The 26938-nt window shown below is 42.6% G+C and overlaps 1 protein-coding gene across 1 annotated transcript in view; it reads left to right on the top strand.

Annotated features, from left to right (window-relative positions):
- Positions 1 to 26938, top strand: part of atrnl1a (attractin-like 1a) — a 499802-nt gene that overhangs the window by 409584 nt on the left and 63280 nt on the right. The window contains exons 29-30 of the mRNA XM_055162865.1: positions 9725 to 9811; positions 13314 to 13318. Of these exons, the coding sequence (XP_055018840.1) occupies positions 9725 to 9811; positions 13314 to 13318 (92 nt within the window). The remainder of the gene's footprint in view (positions 1 to 9724; positions 9812 to 13313; positions 13319 to 26938) is intronic.

Below are 26938 nucleotides of genomic sequence, written 5' to 3' on the forward strand. Positions count from 1 at the left end.
GGATGCGGTTGTGGTGGTGGGGTCTAGTTGTGGTGGGATGCGGTTGTGGTGAGGTCCCGTTGTGATGGTGGTGGTTTGTGGGGTGTGGTTGTGGTGGGGTTGTGGTGGTGGGGTCTAGTTGTGGTGGGGTGCGGTTGTGGTGAGGTCCCGTTGTGATGGTGGTGGTTGTGATGGTGGTGGGGTCTGGTTGTGGTGGGGTCAGGATGTGGTGGAGTGCATTTTTAGGAATAATAGAAAAAACAGGTACAGACTCCGCCCGTCTCACCTCTCATGGCGACTGGTTCCACAGAAATGACGCAGCAACAGAAAACACACAAAACCACAATGTTTGAGTTTAGTGTTTGGGACGGTGCGTAAGGGTGGATCAGGTGAGGTAGGAGGTTATAAAGTTTTAATGTTGTTTCTCCATCAAAAACATGCCTCAAAAGGTCATCCATGCATGTTTGAATAATCTAGTGATCTCTCCTGGGCCGTATTCAAACCTGCGTCGAATCATCGCACACTACCGCCGTCACCTTCGTTTTTGATTTATGATGTGATTAGGAGGCGACGATTTAAAACTGGCATTTGAGTATAGAAAATGAAGCGGGAAAGCGGAATACCGGAAATGTCTGTAGAGACGACCAATCACAGCTCTTACTGTCTGTGTCGCCTCCTCCTGCTGTCTGCATCGTTTCGAAGCGTAGTTAGAAAGTTTCGGACGTGCACATCGGCCGACGCAGACGCTCTGTGGAGGGTGTTCATGGCGACAGACTCTCTGTGATTTCACGCATGACCATAAATTGAGCTTTAGCACAGACAGTGAAGGCAGCGAGGAGGAGGGAGTGTAAAAAATGAAAGTGAAAGTTGTAATATATTCTTTTTGGCTAATAGCATTTTCAAAACAATACAAGGCACCATGATGATCTACATATGTTCTGGGTTAATACCTGTAGAAACCACACAAGTGTAATACTTCCTCTTTAATAATGGTACATTTATATAGCACTTTTCTATCTTCGAGGCACTCACCTTACACTTTACACCAGTGTACACAGATACACAATGCTCATGTCGTAAGTGGGATTCAAACCTTCAGATCAAAGGAAGAACATCCTTATATCATCTCTCATACTTTATCAGACTTGTGTAACTGTTTCTTCATTATTACAAAAGCCAGACCCTCCAATCACTTCCTTTATGTTTAAAATGGTATAAAGTGTAAAAGCTGAACATGCCACTTCCTCTGCCCATGAAACTTGAGCAGACATTAGTGTGAGCAGAGGAACAGGAGGACGGGGAGAGAGATGATTCCATGAGATCATCTGTGCGTGATATGAGCCTCGGGCAGTACACATGCTTTTTGTGCTGCATGTTTGAACAACCACGAATAAGTACAAGTGTCACTGTCCTGTAGGCAACAAGTGCTCCAACACACAAGAGCATCACATCTGTCTGTCCTCCAACACACGGAGGAGCTCAGTCTGCCACAAGGTTCATTTCAAAACGGCTCCTACAGTGTACAAGGCTTTATATATTAAACCAGGGATCTCCAACCTTTTGCATCCAGTGAGCTACCTCTAGGAAACCAAAGGCTGGAGAGCTGCTCATTTTAATCATCACAAGAAAGTGAGTGGATATAAGATGGTAAGCCTTAGTGTTGTACAGTTACATGCCTATAAATCCTAAAACTAGGGACGTCCCGATCACATTTTTTTGCCCCCGAGTCTGAATCATTTGATTGTATCTGCCGATACCGAGTCCTGATCCGATACTTCTATAAAACATTATGAAATGAACTAAGAGCAAAGAATAAGATCCAGGATGTGTGTGGGGGATCAGGTTGTGTTAATTTCATGTGTAATATTTGGGCTGAACTTGTGAAAAATCAAATGTCCAAAATCTAAATTTTATTAACTTTTCTAACCATGAACCATCATTGTTGAAAATCTTGATACTTAATGAACTGAACAAAACAGAAACCAGACCAGAATCAAATCAGACCTGAGACTCGACTCTGCACAATCTACACTTTGTATATTTGATATTATATGTTTGCATGTGCATTATATTTAAACATTTTGGCTCGTCTATGAAATCCAAATAATACAAAATCTTACCAAATAAAAACGAGATGACAGAAGCCCCACAGACTCTGTCCCCTGCTGCCCCCACTCCCCCACACCACCACCACATCCACAAACCCACAGTGGAGCAACACCGCAACATCAGTCCCACTGCTCAATAGACGCTTCACGCTGCTTTTCCCACTCTTCCCGCCAAAAGCACCCACACCGTTGCGCAACATGCAAAGAAACAGCACCGTGTGATGACGCCATCGGCCGTGCAGGTGTGAACACAGACCACAGAACCGCAGGTAACAGCGCCCGAGCACGACACGGCCCAAAAGTCCCAGTGCAAGTGCACCTCTAGTACAACAGGCGCTGGGACAGACAGTTGCACGAATTGGACGTCCCTGAACAAATCCTGTGCCTCAGAAAAACTGTTGTGTCCTGTGTGTTATATATGTATATTATTTATCCGATACCTGATCAGCACATAACGTGCGGCAGTAGTTCAGTTAGTAGAGCATTCGCCCACTGATCTGACGGTTGCCGGTTTGATTCCAGCTCTCGACATAAAACATCACATGTTGAGTGGTCAGATCCACTGACCCACAGGTTGGCTGGTGTGATTCCAGCTCCCACAGATGAATGCTGTCGTCGTGTCCTTGGGCAAGACACTTAACCCACCTTGCCCACAGTGTCTGTGTACACTGGTGTGTGAATGGGTGTGTGGTTCCTTGTTGTAAAGCACTTTGAGTGCCTTGAAGGTGGAAAAGCACTATAGAAAAATGTGACCATTTACCAACGTCCGAGTCTGGATTGAGTCTACAGTGGATCAGGACAACCCTACCTAAAATTATCCATTTATTTGTGTACAAAAAACACATTTACAGCTGTAATTAGTCAATTTTGAGTTATTCAGTATCATACCTAATTCAGAAATTCTTTGGCGAGCTACTTACAACAGGATGCAGAGCTACTGGCAGCTCCTGAGCTACAGGTTGGAGACCCCTGTATTAAACTAATAAAGTACACAAAATAGTATACAAAATTTAGTTCAATTTTGATTTATTATTATTTTTTTAATGAAGTATTTTTGTTTTCAGTAAAAAATAAAAAAAAATGAAATTTCTGACCCAAAACCTTAAAAAAAAGAAAAAAAAGAAAAATCCCTGCAGTCTGTCCCTCAAAATGGCCAAATCAAATAAACAGAAATAAACAGACAAATTTGGTACAAGAACCAAAACTATTATGATTTCAGTATGACCAGATGGCACGTACTAAACTGTTACACCACAGACACAAAAAACGGCTCCAGCCAATATTTGTGAATTGCCAAAACCAGTCGACCATTTTCTCCAAAGCCCAAAGCCTTATTAGCTACAAATGTGCTTTCCTCATTAAATTACCACCACAGTCTGCATTAGCCTCGGCAGAGCTGCACCATCAGACGAGCTCATTCCACGCGAGCATGTGTGCGTCGTGAAGGACCCCGGGCGGTGAACATGTTGCTATTGTTTGTGCTGTAAAGTTCCAGTCTGGTGCTTTTCCCCTGGCTCCCCGGCTCACGTTGGGTGGGAGTGGGTGGCGGCGTGGTGGGTGTGGGCGGGTTTGGTGATGGGACAGGTGGTCTGCTGCCGGCGTCATGGAGGAACACAAAGTCATGAACATGGCTGGAGCAGGGCTGTGGGAGACTGAAGCATGTCCACAGGCGCTGCACATGGAGCACACTGTCGTACACATGAGCCTCTGCTGCTCAACACATCAGTTTAGGTGAGAAAGTACATGCAAGTGACACACTTTTGACCATAGACGGTCTAGAGATATACATGGACAGTGCTGTTTTCTGCAAATATAATATTTTCAAAACTAAAAGGAAACACAGTGATCTAAATATGAGATGTTCACAATGAATATCACACATTTATTCCCTTTAATGTTCATGTGGCAAATGTTAAGTCCTTGAAAAATCCATATGCTATTGTGTGTTAAAGGAGAACTGAGTAACGTCACAAATAAAAAAAATTGCGTTTTGTCTTTTTAATATTTAGAACTTATTAAAGAGAGACAGAGAGACAGTGTTGGGGAGTAACAGATTACATGTACCGGAGTTACGTAATCAGAGTACAAATTATGAGTAACTGTATTCAGTTACAGTTACAGTTTCAATGAGTGGTAATTGGATTACAGTTACTTTGTTGAAATAAATGGATTACACGGCAGTATTTTCCTGTTTTCACATTTGGGGCTATATCCCTTTTTTTTTTCTCTCGGTAATTCCACTCATTGCCGGATACTAAACCAGGACTAAAGCAGGACTAAAACCAAGTGTAAACCAGGACTCAACCAGTTCTAAGCCATGTCTAAAACAGGATTTAACAAGACTAAACCAGGACAAAACCAGGTCTAAACCCAGGTCTAAAGCTAGGTCTAAACAAGGTCTAAACCAGGTCTAAAACAGGATTTAACAGGACTAAATCATGCTGCATGGACCGTGTCTCCTCCTCTTCTATCAATAATTTTTTTAATACGGTTCAGGCTTGGCCTTTTTCTTTTAGCAGACAAAACATCTTATGTGAAGATATCGTAGTCTTTGCTTCTCTACAGCAAATCGAGTAATCCAAAGTATTCAGATTATGTTACTCACTTTAAGTAACTTAATGGATTCCGTTACAAACTACATTTTGGGGTATGTAATTTGTAATCTGTAGGGGATTACATTTTAAAAGTAAACTTCCCAACACTGCAGAGAGATTTATTTACTCTATTTACTTTATTTACTTTATTGATTCAGAGGGAAATTCTAGCTTTGCTTGGAGCAACATTTCCACTCCACGTCTCATTCCCTTTGTGTCTCAGTCAAAGGTCTCAGGTGAGTTTAACAGGATGACTGGCCAGGGAGGGTCAGCAGGTTTGTGTCAGGGCAGTTTGAGAGGAAGTAGAACCCTCAGGACAAAAGTGTCCCTCCTCTGTGTCCTGCAGAATCACAGCAGTGTCCAGGGTGAGCCTGTTAAACACAAGAGGAAAGGCCTCGCTCTTACTCCTCTCTGGTGTTTCAGTTAGTGATGAAATGGTTCATTCCCTCTAAGTATTTCTTCTGAAAGGTCTTGAGCTTGTATTTATTGATTTATTCATTTGTGTAAACACAAAAGGTAGACGTGAAAGTTAATTGTCGTGATGTGGATTCATCCAGGGAAGGCAGAGGACCGCCTGTTTAATTATTTAAAATATTTTAAATAGCTCAGTGGGAAATTTAGTTGATTTATTATTATTATTTTTACTACAGTATATGTGAAATATAAATGGTAATGTTACCACAAAATCAAAAATGCTCTACTGCAGCTTACCTCTGTCCTACTGTTGGATAATGAAAGAAAAGACTCTTCATATTTCCATTCTTATTAAAATGAACAGAGTGAATGAATGTATGAATATCGCCATTGTCCCATGTCTATATGTGATAGAGCCAAGGTGTGTGTGTATGTGTGTGTGTGTGTGTGTGTGTGTGTGTGTGTGTGTGTGTGTGTGTGTGTGTGTGTGTGTGTGAGCAGGTCGTGTGTATGTGTGTGTGTGTGTGTGAGCAGGTCGTGTGTATGTGTGTGTGTGTGTGAGCAGGTTGTGTGTATGTGTGTGTGTGATCAGGTTGTGTGTATGTGTGTGTGTGAGCAGGTTGTGTGTATGTGTGTGTGTGAGCAGGTTGTGTGTATGTGTGTGTGTGTGTGTGAGCAGGTCGTGTGTATGTGTGTGTGTGATCAGGGTGTGTGTGTGTGTGTGTGTGTGAGCAGGTTGTGTGTGTGTGTATGTGTGTGTGTGTGTGTGTGTGAGCAGGTTCGTGTGTATGTGTGTGTGTGAGCAGGTCGTGTGTATGTGTGTGTGTGAGCAGGTCGTGTGTATGTGTGTGTGTGTGTGTGTGTGTGTGTGTGAGCAGGTCGTGTGTGTGTGTGTGAGCAGGTGTGTGTATGTGTGTGTGAGCAGGTTGTGTGTATGTGTGTGTGTGTGTGTAGCAGGTTGTGTGTGTGTGTGTGATGTGTGTGTGTGTGTGAGCAGGTTGTGTGTATGTGTGTGTGTGCGGGTTGTGTGTATGTGTGTGTGTGAGCAGGTCGTGTGTATGTGTGTGTGTGAGCAGGTTGTGTGTATGTGTGTGTGTGAGCAGGTCGTGTGTATGTGTGTGTGTGAGCAGGTCGTGTGTATGTGTGTGTGTGAGCAGGTCGTGTGTATGTGTGTGTGTGAGCAGGTCGTGTGTATGTGTGTGTGTGTGTGTAGCAGGTCGTGTGTGTGTGTGTGTGATGTGTGTGTGTGTGTGAGCAGGTTGTGTGTATGTGTGTGTGTGAGCAGGCCTCTCTCAGCCTCTGTCCGTCTGACACTTCCTCATGTATACACTCTCTCACACGCTCACACTCTCTCACACACACTCACTCTCTCACACACACTCACTCTCTCACACGCTCACACTCTCTCACACACTCACACTCTCTCACACGCTCACACTCTCTCACACGCTCACACTCTCTCACACGCTCACACTCTCTCACACACTCACACTCTCTCACACGCTCACTCTCTCTCACACGCTCACACTCTCTCACACACACTCACACTCTCTCACACACTCACACTCTCTCACACGCTCACTCTCTCTCACACGCTCACACTCTCTCACACTCACACTCTCTCACACGCTCACACTCTCTCAAACACTCACACTCTCTCACACGCTCACACTCTCTCACACTCACACTCTCTCACACGCTCACACTCTCTCACACACTCACACTCTCTCACACACTCACTCTCTCTCACACACTCACACTCTCTCACACACACTCTCTCACACTCACTCTCTCACACACTCACACACTCTCTCACACGCTCACACTCTCTCACACGCTCACACTCTCTCACACGCTCACACTCACACTCTCTCTCACACGCTCACACTCTCTCACACGCTCACACTCTCTCACACGCTCACACTCTCTCACACACTCACACTCTCTCACACGCTCACACTCTCTCACACACACTCTCTCACACACTCACTCTCTCTCACACACTCACTCTCTCTCACTCTCTCTCACACACTCACACGTTCTCATACACTCTTACACTTTCACACACTCTCACACGCTTTCACACACTCTCATATGCTCTCTCACACTCTTGCACACTCTCACATGCTTTGACACACTGTCACACCCTCTCACACCTTCACAGACCCTCACACACTCTCAAACACACACACCCTCTCACACCCCCTCACACACTCACACCCACATGCTTTCACACACTATCACGCTCACACATCCTCTCTCACACACACCCATTCACATACTCAGACCCTCTCACACGCTCTCACACACTGACACACTCACGCTCACACACACTGACACACTCACACACTCTCACACCCTCTCATACGCTCTCTCATACGCTCTCACACACTCTCACACACTGACACACTCACACCCTCTCACACCCTCGCACATACACTCACACACTCTCATATCTGCTCTCTTACCCCCAGTGTGAAACATCCTTCTGCTCTACAACTTTCAGGAAAGAGTCACATCAAATAAACGTGATGTCTCATTCTGGCTGAAGCTGCTGATCACACTGGACCTACAACAATGCCTCTGTGGATGTTGATGCCAAAATATCCTCATGACTCATTTGTGGTTTGGCATTTCTTAAACTCACTCAGACTCATTTTCCAATTGTGTAAACCTCTGAGAGCTCCAGAAGAACTGGCTTGGAGAACTTGACCCAGCCCCACAACAGCACAAACCTCCAGGCAAACTGCTCTAATTATCTCTAACTAATCTGTTTCTATCCTGTACTCTTGGTAAAAGTGTAAAAGTTGTTTTTTTGGGGAAAACATATCTTAGTAAATGATATAACAGTGTTGATAATTTGAAAATAAATTTTCTTTTTCAAAAATTATTTTGTGACTTTGCCATAAAATCACACACAAAACACACCCAAGGCTCTGAAGCCTAACAAATATTAGTTAGTGTATTATTTATCTTTCTGGATAACTGATTCCAGGGAAGGTTTTCAACACAAACAATACTCATGGGGTATATTTACTAAGCATGCTAAATTACGTGCTAAATTACAAGTGTAAACTCTGTGCTTTTTGTGGGCGTGTTGCACCTGATTTTCTATTAGAAACTGCACCTATTTTTCCACCTGCAATTCTCATATGTGAATGAGAGTTTATTGTCACAGTTGTATTAAATAATTTAGTCTAACGCAATTAAAACTAGCTTCAATTTTCATTTTTTACCTACCTTATCAAACTACTACCGCTCATGTCTCCTGCAGAAAGGGCTGCTTTTGTAAAGGACAAACAGCTGATGCATGAGTATGAGAGACGTGTTTGGAAACCCAGGCTAAATGTTAACTGTAGCCTGTAGAGCTGCAGACAATATTCAGACTGCCACACATTATAGATCCGCACCCAGCAACAGGTGCACTTCAACTCGTACACCGTGTGGACTGTCCCTCCTCCCTCCTTCATTTCAGTTTGTAAATTAGCACTTTTACTGAACACCACTTTTAATGCACTGTTGCAGAAACTGGAACAGTCTTTCCAGCGTAGTAAACATGCGTAACGTCTTTGCTCTCGTCATCTTGATAATTCAAGCAGTGACCGCTAAACAACTTCATCTGCATTTTCTCCTTCTTCTTTTTTTGTACATTTTGGCCAAATATTAATTTGCATATTCATTTGATCCCAGGAGTAAACTCACAGCGTCCGCAAAGCACCCATAAGAGACACAAAACTCACTGCATCTGCTTTTTACCGCTTTTTTCTCATGATGTAGTAAGTAACTCCACTTGTAACTGGTGGCACGGTGGCTGAGTGTTTAGCACTCATGCCTCACAGCAAGAAGGTTCTGGGTTTGATCCCCGTGTCGCCCGGGCCTTTCTGTGTGGAGTTTGCATGTTTCTCCCTGTGTCTGGATGGGTTTCTCTGGGTGCTGTGGTCTCTCCCATCAACCCAAAACATACTCCAGGTCTCCAAGAACAGTTGATAGTCAAGGTCAGTTTAATACAATCAATCAATGAACCTGTCCAGGGACGACAGGTGGAAATTAGCACTGATGCTACAACCTCATGTACAAAACTCACTCTAAATCTGATTATGAGGTTATTGGGTTTTTGGAGTTCTTGGATTATTACAATGACATGTGAAGAGCAAAATCACCAGATTTCTGTTTGACCATGGTCCATCTGATCTCCTGTAAGACTGTGTGGGTTACATGCCATTTGAATCCTATTAATTGTCCAGAAATCAGACAATAATAAAGTTTTGGTGCATGTGAACATAAACTGTGGGGCACCAGGGAGACCTGCTCATTGTGGGTTTGAGTGAGAACCGTGTGCCGCTGAGATGGTTGGGGAAGGTCTAGTACTATTGTGATTGTCATGGAGATTGGTTAGAGTTCTTACAGGTACATTACACTGGAGGGAGTGATGTCTGGGGTCAGCTGAGCAGTGAAGCACTGAAGCAGTGGTAATTCTTTGAAACACAAAAAGAAAAAGTACATGGTCAGTCACAGTGAGATGATCATTTGAGGGGAGTTAAACCAAACCTGGATCAGCCTGTGGAGCAGAGCACCTCCTCCTCACTCACTGGTGTCTCCACACTCACATATCTCTCCTGTGTCTTCCAGGCGCTGATGAGGGAACGGCAGCAGATGGCCAGCCGCCCCTTCGCTTCGGTCGCCGTGGCGCTGGAGGTGGGCGAGGACCAGGAGGAGGTACAGGTCAGCACAGGGACGCACCCACGCTCAAAACAAACACACCCACTGCAGGGAAACACTTATGACAAATTTACTTTATACATAAAAAAGTTCTATGTCTTTACAGTGATATTCTGTAAACAGGTATTCACACTGTCCTCTGGCTCCTGTCCCATGTTCTGACTTACACTAAAGACCAGACATTTTACTTCTGTTTATATTAACCACTAACCATAGACTGGATAAGGGAGTGGACCAAGGGAGTGTGACGTCACCCACAGCACTCTGCTCCAGTCAAATTAAGCTCATCGACGCTGGCAGTTATAGGAGCAAATTTGGAGCAGAGTTCCATATTAGGAATAGGAATTTATTAACAAACAAGTAGCAAAATAAAAATCCCAGGATCATGTAGAGTGAGTTAGTACATTTTAAGGCCCAAAAAATGAACCTGACAGCAGCAGTCACAGAGAGAGGAGCAACTTTTTTTTTCAATACCGAAATATCAGCCTGGTTTGCTAGGTAATATATTTGCAACTTTCTGCCAAAACTTTCTGATGCCTCTAGTGGCCTTATACTTGTACTTGGTGACATCACTCAGGACTGCTCTGATCACAACCAGCTGTTTCTGATACAACATGGCTGTAGGGGTGGAGTTTGAAGTGTGGATACCTGTTAGACCAATCACACTGTTCCTTAAACCTCTAAAATGAATGACGAAACCTCTAAAAACCTCTAAAACAAAAAAGAACGGACTTGTAGCAGAATGACTTGAACTGATTGAGCAAACTCCCCCGAAGTGCCCACTCACCTTTTTCTTTTTTTTTTTTCAGCCAAACCTGTAAAAATGACATATTCGACTTGCTCCAGGTGTAATACTGGAGAGGGAAGATTTTGACAAACTCATTTTGTCGTTTTTCCAATACAAATTTGCACATTAAGAGTGTAAGCTGTCTGCCACAGCCATGTTTGTTTTGCTCCATGTAGACTTGGAGTTTGGGGTGGTCGTCATGTTTCCTGAAGCTCCTCCCCCTGCTACAGAAGCTCTGTGATTGGGCAGATCCATCTTGCTGTGCAGGGCAGCTCTGTTTGAGGGTTTTAGGGTTTAGGTGTTTAGTTCCACTTCACTCTCACTGGAAAAGCTCAGGACCTGAACTTCCTTACACTACCTGACAAACTCCAGTCTTATGAGAAAAAACCTTTTTGTTTCCTGGTTAATCAAGCTGTTATTGAACAGGAGTTATGATGCAGTTACGTGTCTTTTGAGAAACATATGAAGGCCGTAGACGCTCATGGACTCATTCAGATGCCTTCACTACAAAGCTATTTGCATAGCATCATTTCGCCAAAATGAGCTTGTTTTTATGTTTCGCTCTTCCCATCATGCAGTGCGAGCCAAAAGGATAGAAATGTGCAGCAATAAACACATCCTTTTTCTGTACCACTTTATCACTAAGTGCTCCCAGTAGAGCGTGCTGCTTGTGTTGAAGCTGGTGTTAGCAGAGCCCGCGGTCCTGTTTGTTTGTGAAGGTGAGAGACAATGGGCCAGAACTGTGTCTACACTCAAGGTTAATGACACACACATCTGCTGCACAGGCTAACACGGCTAGGCTAATGCTAGCTCGGGCTCCACGTGCGCTTCTGAGCATGTGCAGACGGGAGGAGGGGGGGGATTACACAGATGAAGGGGTCAGGGGTTCATTTGACAGCATGTTCAGAGTGACACCTGTAAACAGACTGAGCCGTGTGAAGGCGATGATACAGGAGCTACACAAACATGGAGGACGGAGCGTTAGATCATTTCACAGAGCTCTCAGTTTTAATTGAAGTAGTGACTCACAATCAGATCAGAGCTTGTTACTCGTAGGGATGTGACTATATCAACATTCTGTGTGGCCATGACTGAAAAGAAACATCCTGGTTTTATTAAGTGTGTGGATAAAGAGACCCTCCTCTTTCCCATGGCACCTACGGGAATCATTCCAGGACTGATATTACAGCACTAACCTTATTAGTTCATATCAGTCTGGCATTTGGCAGGTTACAATTATGGACACCATGACAAAAACAACAGGGACATCCTTTTTTTCATTTGGATGAAATCAAACATTCTGAATTATAAAGGTTAATGTGACATAAACATACACATAAAACATTTATGTTTGATTAGACAGACTGAAAACATATTTCTGTTCCAAATATCCTCTAATAATCAAATGATTGTAATATCAGTCATGTGGCAGGTGTATCAGACTGTTGTGGTGTCACCTATGGCACTTGGTTTAAGTCTGTGTTCGTCCTCTCATGATGCTCAGGAGCTTTGGGTAATGACCACTACAGTGGTTCAGTGAACTTCCTTCTCACAGTCTGTGGGCCCACCTTTAGTGACAGAGTGTGGAGGTCGCTCACCACGCAGGAGCTCGGGGTGTAGCCACTGCTCATGGATAAGTCATTTCAGGCCATTCCCACTTTTTAAATAATATGGATCGTTCTAATTGCTGTGTTTCCCCTCCTCCATCTCCACATCTGTTCTTCATGTCACAGCTCCTCTCCTCCTCCGCCGTCTTCATCGTAAATCCATAACTCCTCTTCGCCGTCCATAAAAGCAGCGCAACGCCTCGTAAAGCTGACGAATCCCCCAGAATCCCCCTCTCCTCGCCCCTGCTTTCCCAACGCTCCTCCGATCAGAACAGATCAATTTCATATCCGCACTTTTAATGAGGCATATTTATTCCTCGATTGCGGGCTTAACGCACTGTGGGCGGGGGACGGGGGGGCGGGAACGGGGGGAGGAGGGGAGGTGGGAGGTTGTACGGATGGAAGCGCGAGGAATGGAGCAGATAAAGAAAATTTACGAGGCTTGCGGGAGAACGGGCGTGCGTGGGGAACAGGTTATGTAGCTGTAGGCAGTACTGCTGGTTTCTAAGAGGTGATTTACAGGTAAGAAACGTGTGTGTTAAAAAATCCTGTGGTTTACATGTTCTGCCTGTGTCTGGGTGGGCTTCTGCTGTTTTTGCTGTACGTTTGCTATTTTTATTTATTTTTTATTATTAATAATTTTATTTGAAAACTACATACATTACAACAACATCACAAAAGGAACCAAACAACATACAAGATACAAGACAGACATTATGATTATGATTACAAAGATGACATACAAAAAGAGACAAAGGTGACAGGGGCTGGTGACAGTGTGGACCTTGTGTGTGTGTGTGCTGTTTTTGTCTTTAAAGAAGAGACAAGCAAGAACAACGTCAACAGTGTGGCATGTGCTTCTACCTGAACATCATATTAACAACACATCAACATGCTCTGATCAACCAGGAGTCCACATGATGCGGTTTAACCGCTGAAAAGTCATTAAAATATACACCCAGTCCCACGTTTGAACAGCATTCTCTACAAATAAATCAAATATTAATTACATAATCTAGGGCCGTATCTTGGCCCCAGTCTTAGCGCTAGGGCAAGTGCGAGGCGTGGAGCTCTAAACCAGAGGTGTGCCCTGCGTGAACATCAGGGGGAGTGGAGCAGACTGACCAGGTGTGGTGTGATGCATTTAGTGAATTACCAGAATCATAAAAATAAATATTAAACAAGTCCACTGAAAACAACATGTAACATGCTCAAGGCTTCTTTTATCTGGAAATATATTAAAATGATAAAAGCTTAACATTCCTAACATGTTCCTGTGCTGTGTGGGAGTCGTCCGGATGCCCTCCCACAGTAGAGCACAGCCCCTCGCCCGCTCCCTGTATCAGCTCAGCTCTGCTCTGTAGTTTGGTTTGATCTGGATCTGTACAAAAGCTGCTCATTCACATGAGGCTGTTTACAGTGATGTCCTAAAGAGTGTTTTCTTACTCTGTCTGTGTCATAATGCTGCGATATCAATTTATTCACATTCTCGCTGCCGGTCTCACACATTCACTGACAGCTCGGGGCTGTGACAGCAGAGCAGACGCACGTATCATATCTGTGCGAAAAGCAAAACATTTAAATGACAATAAACATATTCCATAATCCACGAGACATCCACCTGTGTGGGACCAAATGCATTGTACCTGAGAGATGAGAATGAGAGCGGTCAGCAGCAGCAGAGGTGGACACTCGTGCCTCAGGTGAGTCTGTGGGAGTGGACTGTGGGACAGACAGGAACAGGTGTGAGAAAGCAGTGGGTCTGCTGTGGGATGGGAGCATGAGACAGACACTGATCTTTAAACAAAGGTTGATGTTGATGCACGGTGCACGTGCATGAGAGGGGCGCACATGCCTGCGGATTGTTCGTAACACAAACCCAGTCAGTTGTGTCATGGCCCATACAAAATTGTATATTCCTGGTGCCTCTGCTGGTTTGTATTTGCATCGTGAGGATCTGGAGCTGTTTTATTGTCACATACAGAACTTTTCCCCACACTCCACTTTGCCTGATAATGAGGCAAAGATCACGATATTACCCACACTGGCAGTGCTTTTAAATGGCACAGCGTCACAGATTGGTTCAGATGCTGTCACCATATATGTACTTGTACCGTCCCACTCCAGTCTCCAGCAGCGAAGTACAGCCCAACCTGGACACGCCCACTTGGACTAGCGCTAAAACTGGGGGCAAGATATGGCCCTTAGACTGTATCTTTTGTAACTTAAGCCATGCAGCTGCGACTTTGTTAAAACTAAGCTTCAGTTAAATTCTAACTTGAGTAACAGAGCTTCAGACATAGTAGTGCCTCTAGTTAGCATCACACCCCCAGAGAATGTTGATATCAGCTGCAAAGTATCAATATATAACAGAACTAACTCCTCTATGTGAGTGATGTGTAATAAAAGGCATGTGAACAAAAGCACTGCTCTACATCACAAAGGGCTGCAGTGTGTGTGTGTGTGTGTGTGTGTGTGTGTGTGTGTGTGTGTGTGTGTGTGTGTGTGTTGTGTGTGTGTTTGTGTACATGTGTCAGATCTTCCTCTGCTGCTGCTCCTCTCACTCTTATTAAGTCCATAACTCAACACTGTGTACTCTGCCGTCCCTGTGCATGTTTACCCTCCAAACCACTGCCTTTGTAGCACCATCAGAGTGCAGGGCCCGGCGCCATCTGAGCACCTGCAGGCTCTTTGTGCTTTATGAGATTAGATATTAATGATTCACTTGTTTGAATAATAGTCTACAGTCAGCGCTGGTGTGTGGATTTTTCTATATTTTCTGCAGGGGATGTGAAAGCTCTCTGGATGAATTAGAAATGTAAATGTTTTTTTGTTCCCAGACTGACTTAAATTATCAAACATCTACCATAGGTCAAGTCCTCCAGCTAAAACTGCCCTGCCCAAGACTGAGGATGTGTGCAGCAGATCTCAGTGTTTCTGACAGGCTGCTCCACTGACACTGGTCTCTGAGACTGATGAAGTGTACCTTTAAAAAATAGAGTACTTTTTTATTCTGAATATCACTCTAGATAATTATATGTGTAGTGAAGATTAACCAGGACTAAACCAGGACTAAACCAGGACTAAACCAGGTCTAAAGCAGGTCTAAAGCAGGTCTAAAGCAGCCTAGAGCAGATGTAGATGTGCTGAGGACAGAGGGAGGATGAAGTGAGGACACAGGATATAGATGTGCCCATGCATCGTGCTGGGAGAGGGTTTCTTCCAGACGAGTGGAAGATACAAGGAAAGAGGGTCCCACAGGTCAGCACACATGAGGTCAGTGATCAGTGGAGCCTCCAGCAGCTTCTCTCAGGGAGGGGCAGACTCATGTACACTGTGCTTTGCAGCTTTTGGACTGGAGTGTACACAATCCAATCACAGCACAAAGCAGACTGTAAACTCTTCAGCGGAGCAAACAGCCTCTGCTGTGGGGCTGTATTCTGCCCAGACTCACTCACTCTGCTGACCCAGGGTCAGTGTGATCATCAGACATGGGGATGAAGAGAACTCTCCTGACTCCTCTAACCTGTGTGTGACCACGCTACTGACCCCATGAGTAATGATGCCTCAAACTCTGTTAAAACTGTTGTTAAAGCTCTTTTTCTGACTCAGACCCTGCAGGTGTTCTCCTGGCACAGACCCTGCAGGTGTTCTCCTGGCACAGACCATAGAAAGGATGAAGAAGTGGACTGAGGAAGTGAGACATATTCAATCCAGCTCTAGTCAAATGAAGCTCATCAGAGCTGCAAGTCAATTTGAAGCCAAATTCCATATTTGAAACTCCGGCTGCAAGTATCACAGCAACAAAAGAGCCAGTTAAGAGTGAGGTTGTTGAAGGTATCACCCATTCCTGCCTGCACTACTGTCAATCAAACCTGTTGCTAACACTAGTGACCTGAAGGAAAGAAGGCACCTGATTGGTCTGTTATTAATGTTCAAATCCCACGCCGCTGCTCACTTCCTGTTTGGACTGCGGCGGCTAAGGCGTTAGCTATGTCCTGATATACAGTCGGTGGTTGAGATGGTGCAGGTGTTATTCTGGTTTAACCCTGCAGGTGTTATCCTCTGATACACACCCTGCAGGTGTTAGGAGTCTCAGCTGGGTGCTATCTGGCGGCTGCTCTCTTCACCTTGTGCAGGTGAAGGTGACACTAATTAACAGAAACATTAGAATAAAAAGACAGAGCGTGCACCTGGGAGAAAAGAGCTGGCAAAAAGTTTTATTTCTACTATTTGCTAAACTTTTGTAGTATTCATAGAGACACATATTTGGCTCAGTGAAGAGAATGTCTAATATGTGAGTGTGTGTTTGTCAGAGGAGGACTGAGCTTTTGTTTGTCGTCTTTGTGAAGGAGAACACTCGTCTTTATAAGCTTTAATAGTGTGTTATTTGTGCTTGATTTGCTGCTTCCTGAATGAATCATGGTAAAGGTGAAACTCATTACACCCATTAGGACTGGGCTCACAACACACACACGCACACACACACGCACACACACACGCGCACACACACACGCACACACACACACACACGCACACACACACGCAAACACACACACACGCACACACACACGCAAACACACACACACGCGCGTGCGCATGCACACACGCACACACACACGCGCGCGCACGCACACACACCTACCTACATACATACACACATCATGTTTCCGTGCTTTATGAAGACATCACTGACTTCCATTTGTTTCCTGGACACTGATCCAGACTTTAGCCATAGTCTCATAGTCTGTACTTGCCTAATCATAACCTCAGTTCTAGCCTTAACCTCAACTGTTTGAACCCATATCTCAACTTCAAACTGTGCTGATCATCTATTGTGTTGTTTTCACCAAGGATATCTTGGTCTTGGTGTGAAAAAGTACTGTCTGATTTTATGTAAACAGTTTAAACAACTCAGATCTTCTTTTAATGATGATCCTGCTCAGACATGACATCATGAACTGAATCACATTCTTTTGGTCAATATTAGTGAGTGATTCTAGGTTGCATTCACATCAGCACATTGTAGAATCCCTCTAGTTTCACTAGAGCTGGAGACAGGGCAGAATTCTCAGGTGGAGTTTGCTGTGGAACTGTCTGATGCAGATTTGTTGACCTGGTTTATGGTTCATATCTTTCTAATTACTGGGCCTATCCACAAGAAAAAAACTGACACAAAGTGTCTTCTCTGTCAAGAGAAATAAACTAAAGTCAAATGATGTTTTCTCAAAAGCTTCAGAATGTGGTGCCATTATTTGAACTCAAAGATGTGAGTGCTGTCAGCTGAAATGAGTGTGAGCCAAAAGATGAATGTGACAAGTTGGTGGAGCCAATCCCAAACCAATAATTTCTCTATCTCCCATAGAGTTATATAGGCCCCGCCCTCCAACTGGAATTCTAATAAAATTCTGGAACATGAACCCAACCTCCCCCCATTGTACTGACTACAGACCCCCAAAGGCTCATAGTCCTCTCCCCTCCCCTCCTCAGAGACAGATGAAAGCATCAAGTTCTCAGTTGTGTAACATACTGTGTCCACATGTGTCTCAGTGTCTACAAGTGTCACACTTTTCATTGTCTTCAGTCTTTAAACACATTTAACCAAACTCACAGTGTCACAGAGGCTGGACCTTATGAGCCATGTGTGTCTTTGTGTATGTGTGTGTGTGTCTTTTTGTGTGTGTGTGTGTCTTTTTGTGTGCATGTGCATGTGTGTGTATTATATTGTTTCCTTGTATTGTTGTACTTCTTGTAGGAGACACAGAAGATCTTCCTGGGTTATGGGTCACTAGGATTGGCTCTGCTTTGGCAGTCGCCTCCACTTTCACTTCTTCATCTGAAAAAGCTGTGCCAAATAGTTTGTGAACGTTATAATATAATAGAGAGCTTTTAGAACGTATAGAACATTCTATTGTATTGTCTAATATCACTTGGAAGTTTCATTTAGTCCGCATTTTGTATTTCTTATACTTCAGTCGGCTTTTCTTGGTGAATGTAGGAAGTGTCTGAGAAAGGCTGGACTATTTAAATGTGACATTAACGTCAGGCTCAAAGTGTTGGTATTTCCAAATATCAACGTTTGTTTTTGACACGTCTCAGAGAAGCCCAGCAGAGAGCTGTTTTTAACTGTGCTAAACTGCAGTCCGCTCTCTGCAGCTCAAAGACAGTGATCAGGAGAAAGTGTTCAAAGAGAGTGCTCAAGAGAGAGTGCAAGAGAGAGTGCTCAAAGAGAGAGTGCTAAAGAGAGAGAGTGCTCAAAGAGTAAAGAGAGTTCTCAGGAAACAGTGATCCAAGAGAGTGATCAAAGAGAGTACTACAGAGAGAGTGATCAGGAGAGAGTGCTCAAGAGAGAGTACTACAGAGAGAATGCTCAGGAGAGTAATCAGGAGAGAGTACTCAAGAGAGAGTGATCCAAGAGAGAGTGCTCAAGTAAATGTTCTCAGGAAACTGTGATCCAAGAGAGTGATCAAAGAGAGTACTACAGAGAGAGTGATCAGGAGAGAGTGATCAGGAGAGAGTGATCAGGAGAGAGTGCTACATGTTGTGCTGATATATTTTCTGATTTCACCTACCCCCTATCTCTGCTCTCTTCTCTGTATTTACCTTTGACTCTGGAGCTCAACAGTTACACCCATGTCGATGTCAACTCTGGTTCTGGAAGTACATTTTCTGTTCATTTTCCCCTTGACTTTTAAAACAATTGAAATATTAAGAGTTCAAAGACATCGTGGAGGATAAGTGGCTTATGTGCTAACTCATATCCAGAACACAATTGTGTGTTCAACTCCACAAAACACATTTAAAATGCAAGATTCTGCAAAACGCTTTAATAACTTAGAGGTTTATAATGATTCAGAAACAGATTCTGAATAAAATTGTGCTAATTAACCCTGAGCTTTCAAACATTTAATCCAATAATATGCAGCCCTGGGAGTGTGACGCTAACTGTAGGCACTACTCTGTCAGAAAGTCTATTAAACCATATTCATACAGAATTAGTTTTAGCTAAGGACATCTGTAAAATTGAAATAATGCCACTATGTCTGTGTTTTTGTGCCTTTGCACACGATAAGCAAAGTAAATTACCTGTTCATAGAGACTTTATTCCAGACTGATAAACACAAAACAACACAAGAGCCTTTTCATTCATCAGGGTGAGAGAGCTGCTTCTATTTTAAATCTGTTTTTAGCACACAGCAGCTGTACAGTAACGTCATCATGGTTCTTACCTCACTGATGCGGTCGGTGTTCAGAATGACATTTACCTAATCTGATTTATCAGAAATCAGCCGCAGCCTCTGTTAATCCATCCATGATACAGAGCCCCCCACCCCCAAATCTCCAAACTCTGCAAACTTTCTACCAATGCAGCCACACTTTTACAAAGAGCCTCCACACTGCAGACTTACAGCTCATGTCTTTTTTTACTGTAGAAAATAATAATAATAATAATTTGACCAGCTCTGAGTTTACTGATTTACTGAAGGTCATTTCACAGACAGATTCACAGACATGTTCACAGACAGATTCACAGACTTGTTCACAGACAGATTCACAGACAGATTCACAGACATGTTCACAGACAGATTCACAGACATGTTCACAGACTTGTTCACAGACATGTTCACAGACATGTTCACAGACATGTTCACAGACATGTTCACAGACAGATTCACAGACATGTTCACAGACATGTTCACAGACATGTTCACAGACATGTTCACAGACATGTTCACAGACAGGTTCACAGACTTGTTCACAGACATGTTCACAGACATGTTCACAGACATGTTCACAGACTTGTTCACAGACATGTTCACAGACAGGTTCACAGACTTGTTCACAGACATGTTCACAGACATGTTCACAGACAGGTTCACAGACTTGTTCACAGACATGTTCACAGACATGTTCACAGACATGTTCACAGACATGTTCACAGACATGTTCACAGACATGTTCACAGACAGTTCACAGACATTTCACAGACAGGTTCACAGACTTGTTCACAGACATGTTCACAGACAGGTTCACAGACTTGTTCACAGACATGTTCACAGACATGTTCACAGACATGTTCACAGACAGGTTCACAGACTTGTTCACAGACATGTTCACAGACATGTTCACAGACATGTTCACAGACTTGTTCACAGACATGTTCACAGACATGTTCACAGACTTGTTCACAGACAGGTTCACAGACATGTTCACAGACATGTTCACAGACTTGTTCACAGACATGTTCACAGACATGTTCACAGACATGTTCACAGACATGTTCACAGACTTGTTCACAGACAGGTTCACAGACATGTTCACAGACTTGTTCACAGACATGTTCACAGACTTGTTCACAGACATGTTCACAGACATGTTCACAGACATGTTCACAGACTTGTTCACAGACAGGTTCACAGACATGTTCACAGACATGTTCACAGACATGTTCACAGACATGTTCACAGACATGTTCACAGACAGGTTCACAGACATGTTCACAGACAGGTTCACAGACATGTTCACAGACAGGTTCACAGACAGGTTCACAGACATGTTCACAGACATGTTCACAGACATGTTCACAGACATGTTCACAGACTTGTTCACAGACATGTTCACAGACAGGTTCACAGACATGTTCACAGACAGGTTCACAGACATGTTCACAGACATGTTCACAGACGTGGACGACAGACGTCATTTGTAATATTCCAGTTTACAGAGGACCCCGGGTCAAACGAATCCTGTGTGAAGAGGCCTGAAGACTTTCTTATGATCTTTATGTTAACCCAATCTGACCAGAAAGGAACCAGACCAGGTGATCTGATCTGTGATCTGATCTGTGCTGTGAACCAAGTGCCTCTCAAATAACATTACAGCCACATGGGAGTTAGCATTAGCCCAGAGTCATTCTCAACTTTTTATTCAAAATCAAACTGGGAAACAGCACCATGAACACTTTGTATGTGTGTGTTGAAACAGTCTTAAAACATGTTTGACAGTGTTTGTTAATGTGCACATTGTGTATTTATAGTAACTGCTGAACATTCCACCATAGAGATTCATGTAGAACACCCCAAGTGTGGTGTCACTGCACATGGTACCATAGTATTTTCATATAAAATAACTAAAAGGTAAATTCACTTGAACCTGGTGGTTTTTATTAATGACTAAGCCTTGGAGCTCAGTAGATTTCTCCTGGTCCGTGCACCATGTGGTGAGGGGGCAGCTCAGGTTCAGCTGACTCAGCACAGCCTCCTCCTGCTCTGCTCCTCCAGCCAAGGCCAGACACCACAGGTCAATGGGATTTTTCATTTGCTGTTTACTCGTCTCAGATTACATTTTCCTCCTTTAGAACACTACTATTCTGAATCACATTGTTACTTGTAAAACAGCACATGAAAACACGTTTCCAGAAGCTTCTTCTTGTGCACAACATCAGGAACACATGAAATAAAACATTACATACAGATCATGTTTATTAACCATTAACTCATCATTTACTAAAAGCTGTAATCATTAATACATGAGTCGTTAATGATTAATAAACATTTGTAAACTGTTTGTAGATGATTGATTAATCGATGTCCATAACATTTCTAATTACACATTTAAGAATTTTTTAAATATTTTTTTTGCTCTTTACACTTTTTAATGGATTAAAGAATGAATGAATGAACATATTTACTTATTAATCCCCCATTGCATTTATAAACCACCTTTCAATTCACCCAAAGCACTTTACAGTTCATTGTTCAATTCACTCCACCCTCGTGTTGGTAAGATACTACTGTAGCCACAGCTGTCCTGGGGCAGACTGATGGAAGCGAGGCTGCCAAAGCCCCTCCAACCTCCACAAACACTCACACACACTCCACTTTCTTCCTAGGCAATGTGGGTGAAGTGTCTTGCCTAAGGACACAACAGCAGTATTTTACCACTGGTGTCCCACTTTTTTGTCCAACTTTTTGTTGCCATGTTGTACAGATATTCTCCAGATATAATGACAATAATGTAGAGTGGATTTGATCAAGGAGGATAGAATCATATTTAGACTGCAGTAAAATACATGCAGCTTCTGAACATTTCTATACACAGAGTAAAGTGTACGCCTAAGACATCCACTGTATATAAATGGACAAAGCTAACGCACTGGCTGGCACGTTCCAAATAAGAAGTTCACATGTGGCTCTTTCGGCTCCTTCTGTCTCTGGCTCCCGTTGACTTACACTGGGATATTGTGGCTCTTCTCTCTGTGAGTGTTGCGGTGATCCTCATCACTTTGGTCTTAAAATGTTAAAATGTTCATATTAACCCCCACTACATGACCCTGGTGTTTTGTCCCTTACATAAATAAATAAATAAATAAATAAATAAATAAACAATATAGAGATTTGCCCCTGTCACCACAAGAATCATGAGCTTCATTTGAGCTGAGCTGAATGTGTGGATGGCGTCACACTCACTTAGGCTGCGTTCAGACTGCAGCCTGAAGTGACCCAAATCCAATTTTTTGGCCTCTATGTTCCTGTATCTGATCTTTTAATGTCAGTCTGAACCACACAGATCAGATTTTTTTCAAATGTGACCCAGGACACTTGGATATGTGCTCCTGAAACTGATACATATCTGATCTTTTGACATGTGACTTCTGTCTGAACGGCCAAAGTGCATTCATCCACCTACATGTTATCAACAAGACACAAATGTCACTATTCTGCGCTGAAGTAGACAAAAATTGTTAATGAACTCCGTGTCAATGAAGTGAAGCACATCACCACTCACCACTCTTGGCTCTGTCTCCACATCCACACGTTCCTTTCAACGGACGTCGCTGCCGCTGTCCCACAAAACACCACGACCAAAAACCTCGTCCTTCTCCTTCTCAGTCTCCTCCTTAAAACAAGTAAGTTGTTCATGTTCTGGCTCCGGTACGAGAGGAACTTTAAAATCTCCAGGTGCCCGATGCTGCGTCCATGTTTGGACAACTTCTGTAAACACAGAGACGCTCGCTGTGGTTGACGTCGTCATGTCTCCAGTCACATGTGGGACACTTTCGGACCATTTAACATTCACACGGGATCACATACAAGTCACATTTAATTGGAAATGTGAATGACCTCACAAAAACATCGGATTTCACAAAAAAATCGCAATTGAGCGTTAAGCTCTGCAGTCTGAATGTAGTCTTAGTCCACTTATTTATACAGTCTGTGGGCTAAGATCACTTTTTAATCACTTTTATCACTCTTATCTGTTTTTGCAAATGAACTCTTCATGTATTAATGGGTAGGTACTTCTTAGTAAATGATGAGTTAATAGTTAATAGTTAATAAACAATTACATATAATATCTAAGTATGCCTTATCATGAAGTGTTGCCCAACATTCTATAGACCAATCATGTTTGTACAGAGATTTGTTGTGATGTGTTGAATTTAGTCACTATGGTCTGGTCCAAAAAACAAATATATATATGTATATATATATATATATATATATACATATATATATGAACTAGTAGCTATGAAAGTGTGTACGGAATCTACCTGGACCACTGAGGATTACACACATATAAGACACCATCAGAAAAGAAAGTTCTACCCTTTAATGTTGAAAATGCCCTTCTGTTGTATCAAGTATGGAGGATGGAGGATGGAGTGTATTGTTTAGCAGCGAGATGGAGTTTGAAATGTGAGTGGTTAGGTGAGTGGAGGCAGCAGTGCAGTGTTTTCGCCTGTATCCTGCTCTTCATTATAGTGTTTTCTCCTCTTTTGCCTCTCCCTTGCCTCTTAATGATCAGTGCATCTTGTGTTCCCTGATCGATCCTCTTCCTCTCCTCCTCCTCCTCTCCTCTTCTTCTGAATTCAGACTAAAAGCGTCCACTGATGACAGCCTCTGGAGCTTTGTTAGGTGAGGTTTTGCTGGGATGTGTAGTCCAGGTGTTTGTGCTGGCGCTGGTGGCTCGCACATTAATCTTAGTGAGAGTAATGGCGAGGGCTGGACGTGTTCGGATGTGATCAATAAACAATGTAGAGCCTGAGATTAACACTTCAGCTCCATTTGGGTCAAAAACAACCAGCGCTTTTAAAGGGGCACTGTGGAACATTGTGGAAGGTCTGTCTACAATATGACATTAAATCAGTATCTCCATGAAGACAAGCGTGTAACACCACAAGGGCAAGTTACAGGTCAGATCTGTGGAGAGGCAAACCTGCTCACTGTATACTGTTTCATTCCAGACTGCAGTAATATCACCAGTGGTGGAGTTAGCAGTTTGGAGGCCCGAGGTGAAGTTGAGTTTGGGGCCCTCACTCTAATATAATATATATATATATTTTTTGTCCATTTGTTCACACACATCCTTATTTGAATTAGGGTGGATTGGAAACTTGTCTTATTAGTTTGGTCACTTACTAGAGCTGAAACTAGTTTTCAAGCAGAAGTAAACAGCAAGGCCAAAAATTCAAGTTAATGCATCTGATATAAAAATGTATTCAACAGATACATATGTACTCTAGTTTATGAAACTGTTGACCTTTTTTTCTGTAAAATGTTTGGTTCTAAAGTTACATATTTTTTAAACAGACCAGGTCACATGTGCAATTTTAGGCCTTGAACAAGAATTACTTCCCAAATTTCAAAGACCTGCAAATCCTCTTCAGGTGAACTTTCAAGCTTCATCTTTGATCTTTAATCTACATCTCTAGGTAGTAAACTTGTGAAAATTAAAACTATTAGGTGTTAGTATCTGGTAAAACCTGTGTTTTACAAGTCATCATGAAACTTTCTAAAAGCAAGGATATTGATACTACTAAGCATCTCCTGCAGCAATCTAATGAATTCTGTTTCTACATATTTTTTTTATTAATTATCAAGTTTTTTAATCATGTAAATAAATGGATGTATTTCATCATATCTTGTGTTATTCCATCTTTGAACTGTTGATGAAGGTACATGATAAAAAAAAAAAAAAAAAAAAAAAAGAGTTAAATGATAAAAATTAGCTTGGAAGGACTGACATATTTTATAGAAATTGTTTCCTTTCATTTTGAAGTAATATTAAAGTATTCGGAAGAAAAAAGCGACAAATGATGTAAAATCCTGCACCTTCTACTTGTTTGTACAATTTTCCCTCCGTTACTTTTCCCTCCGTTACCATGACCTTTCTTAATAAAAAATCTCATGACTCAAAAAGTAAGAGGTTTTTCAACCTAATCTTGTACCATATGGTAGAAAACTATATGAAGCAAATATTCAAACCAGTTTGTTAAGGATATGGAAGTGAGAACCAAGAGTTATCACTGTTTGGATTTATTGCCCAAAAAGTGCTGCATATTTCATTCCCTCCGTTACCGACATGAGTTTTTTTTTATTTTTTGTCAACAACTTGAAAGAATATCACAGGTTTAACTTGACCCTGTTGGAGTGTAACTCTTTCCTACATTCTGATACTTTACTTATTTCAATAGTCCCTCTAGTTTCTGAATAAGAGACATTTGAATGTCAAAAAAATCTGCCCGTTTCCCTCCGTTACCACTTGACCAGACCCTAGTATAATTACATTTTTGTTTATATCCATTACATATGATTAGGATTAGGATTATGATTATGTTCAACTCAGGGTCAAGTGCTCTAATTCATTCTAATGTGGAAGGGTGAATGCTTTGACAGTTAAAATAGATTTGACATAGATATTATTTTGATGGTGTTTTCTTGTTTATAAGTAAAACTACTCTCATTTAATGTCATATTGAGAGAAAATCAAAATGTTCTGAAGCCGTGGGTATTAGTGGCACTAGGCGGTCGCCTACTGTTGCCTAATGGTAGCGCTGCCTCTGAATATCACCATGGAGACAAGCAGGAGGCTCTACAACTAATGTCTGTAGTGCACATTGTTTCCTCATCAAACTCCAACCTGGATTTGTATGTATCCTGGTTTCATTAGTCTTAACTCTTTTGCCTCTGAGCCTCAGAGAAGATGAGGTTTGAATATTCCCAGGATTGTTGCATCACAGGTAGAACCTCTGTACAGTTTTGAAAGTCCATAAATACGAAAGTCGAGAGGGGTCACAACAAACGCCGCAACAAATACAAATGCGACAACACAACAAAAAGCCACAACACACCAAAAAAATCCACAACGGAAACTGACTGCGGGACTCGATTTTAATGCAAACACCGCATCAAATACAAACGCCACAACACAAACCGAAATGCCGCAACACATCAAAAAGCCACAACGGAAATGACCGCGGGACTTTATTTTCCGACGGACTGATCAAGCAGAGAGTGAAGAAGAAGAACTACAACGTGAAATGTAAAGGGACGGAGAAGTTGGAAATGTAAGTAAAAGTCATTTATTGTTTTATCATTATTCATTTCACGTTGTAGTTCTTCTTCTTCACTTGCCGCTTGATCGGTCTGAAGGAAAATAGAGTCCCGCGGTCATTTCCGTTGTGGCTTTTGGATGTGTTGTGGCTTTTTAATTTGTTGTGGCATTTGCGTTTGTGTTGTGGCGTTTGTATTTGTTGTGGCGTTTGCATTAAAATAGAGTCCCGCGGTCATTTCCGTTGTCACTTTTTTTGGTTTGTTGTGGCTTTTTGTTGTGTTGTCGCATTTGTACTTGTTGCAGCGTTTGCGTTTGTTGTGACCCCTCTCGGCTTCCGTACATAAATCATCACCACACTTGTCGAAAGCATTTCTGCCATCACATCATATTCATTAC

Source organism: Boleophthalmus pectinirostris, unplaced genomic scaffold, assembly GCF_026225935.1.
Source record: "Boleophthalmus pectinirostris isolate CB_2022bp ecotype Guang Dong unplaced genomic scaffold, ASM2622593v1 HiC_scaffold_5, whole genome shotgun sequence".
NCBI classification, from domain to species: domain Eukaryota; kingdom Metazoa; phylum Chordata; class Actinopteri; order Gobiiformes; family Gobiidae; genus Boleophthalmus; species Boleophthalmus pectinirostris.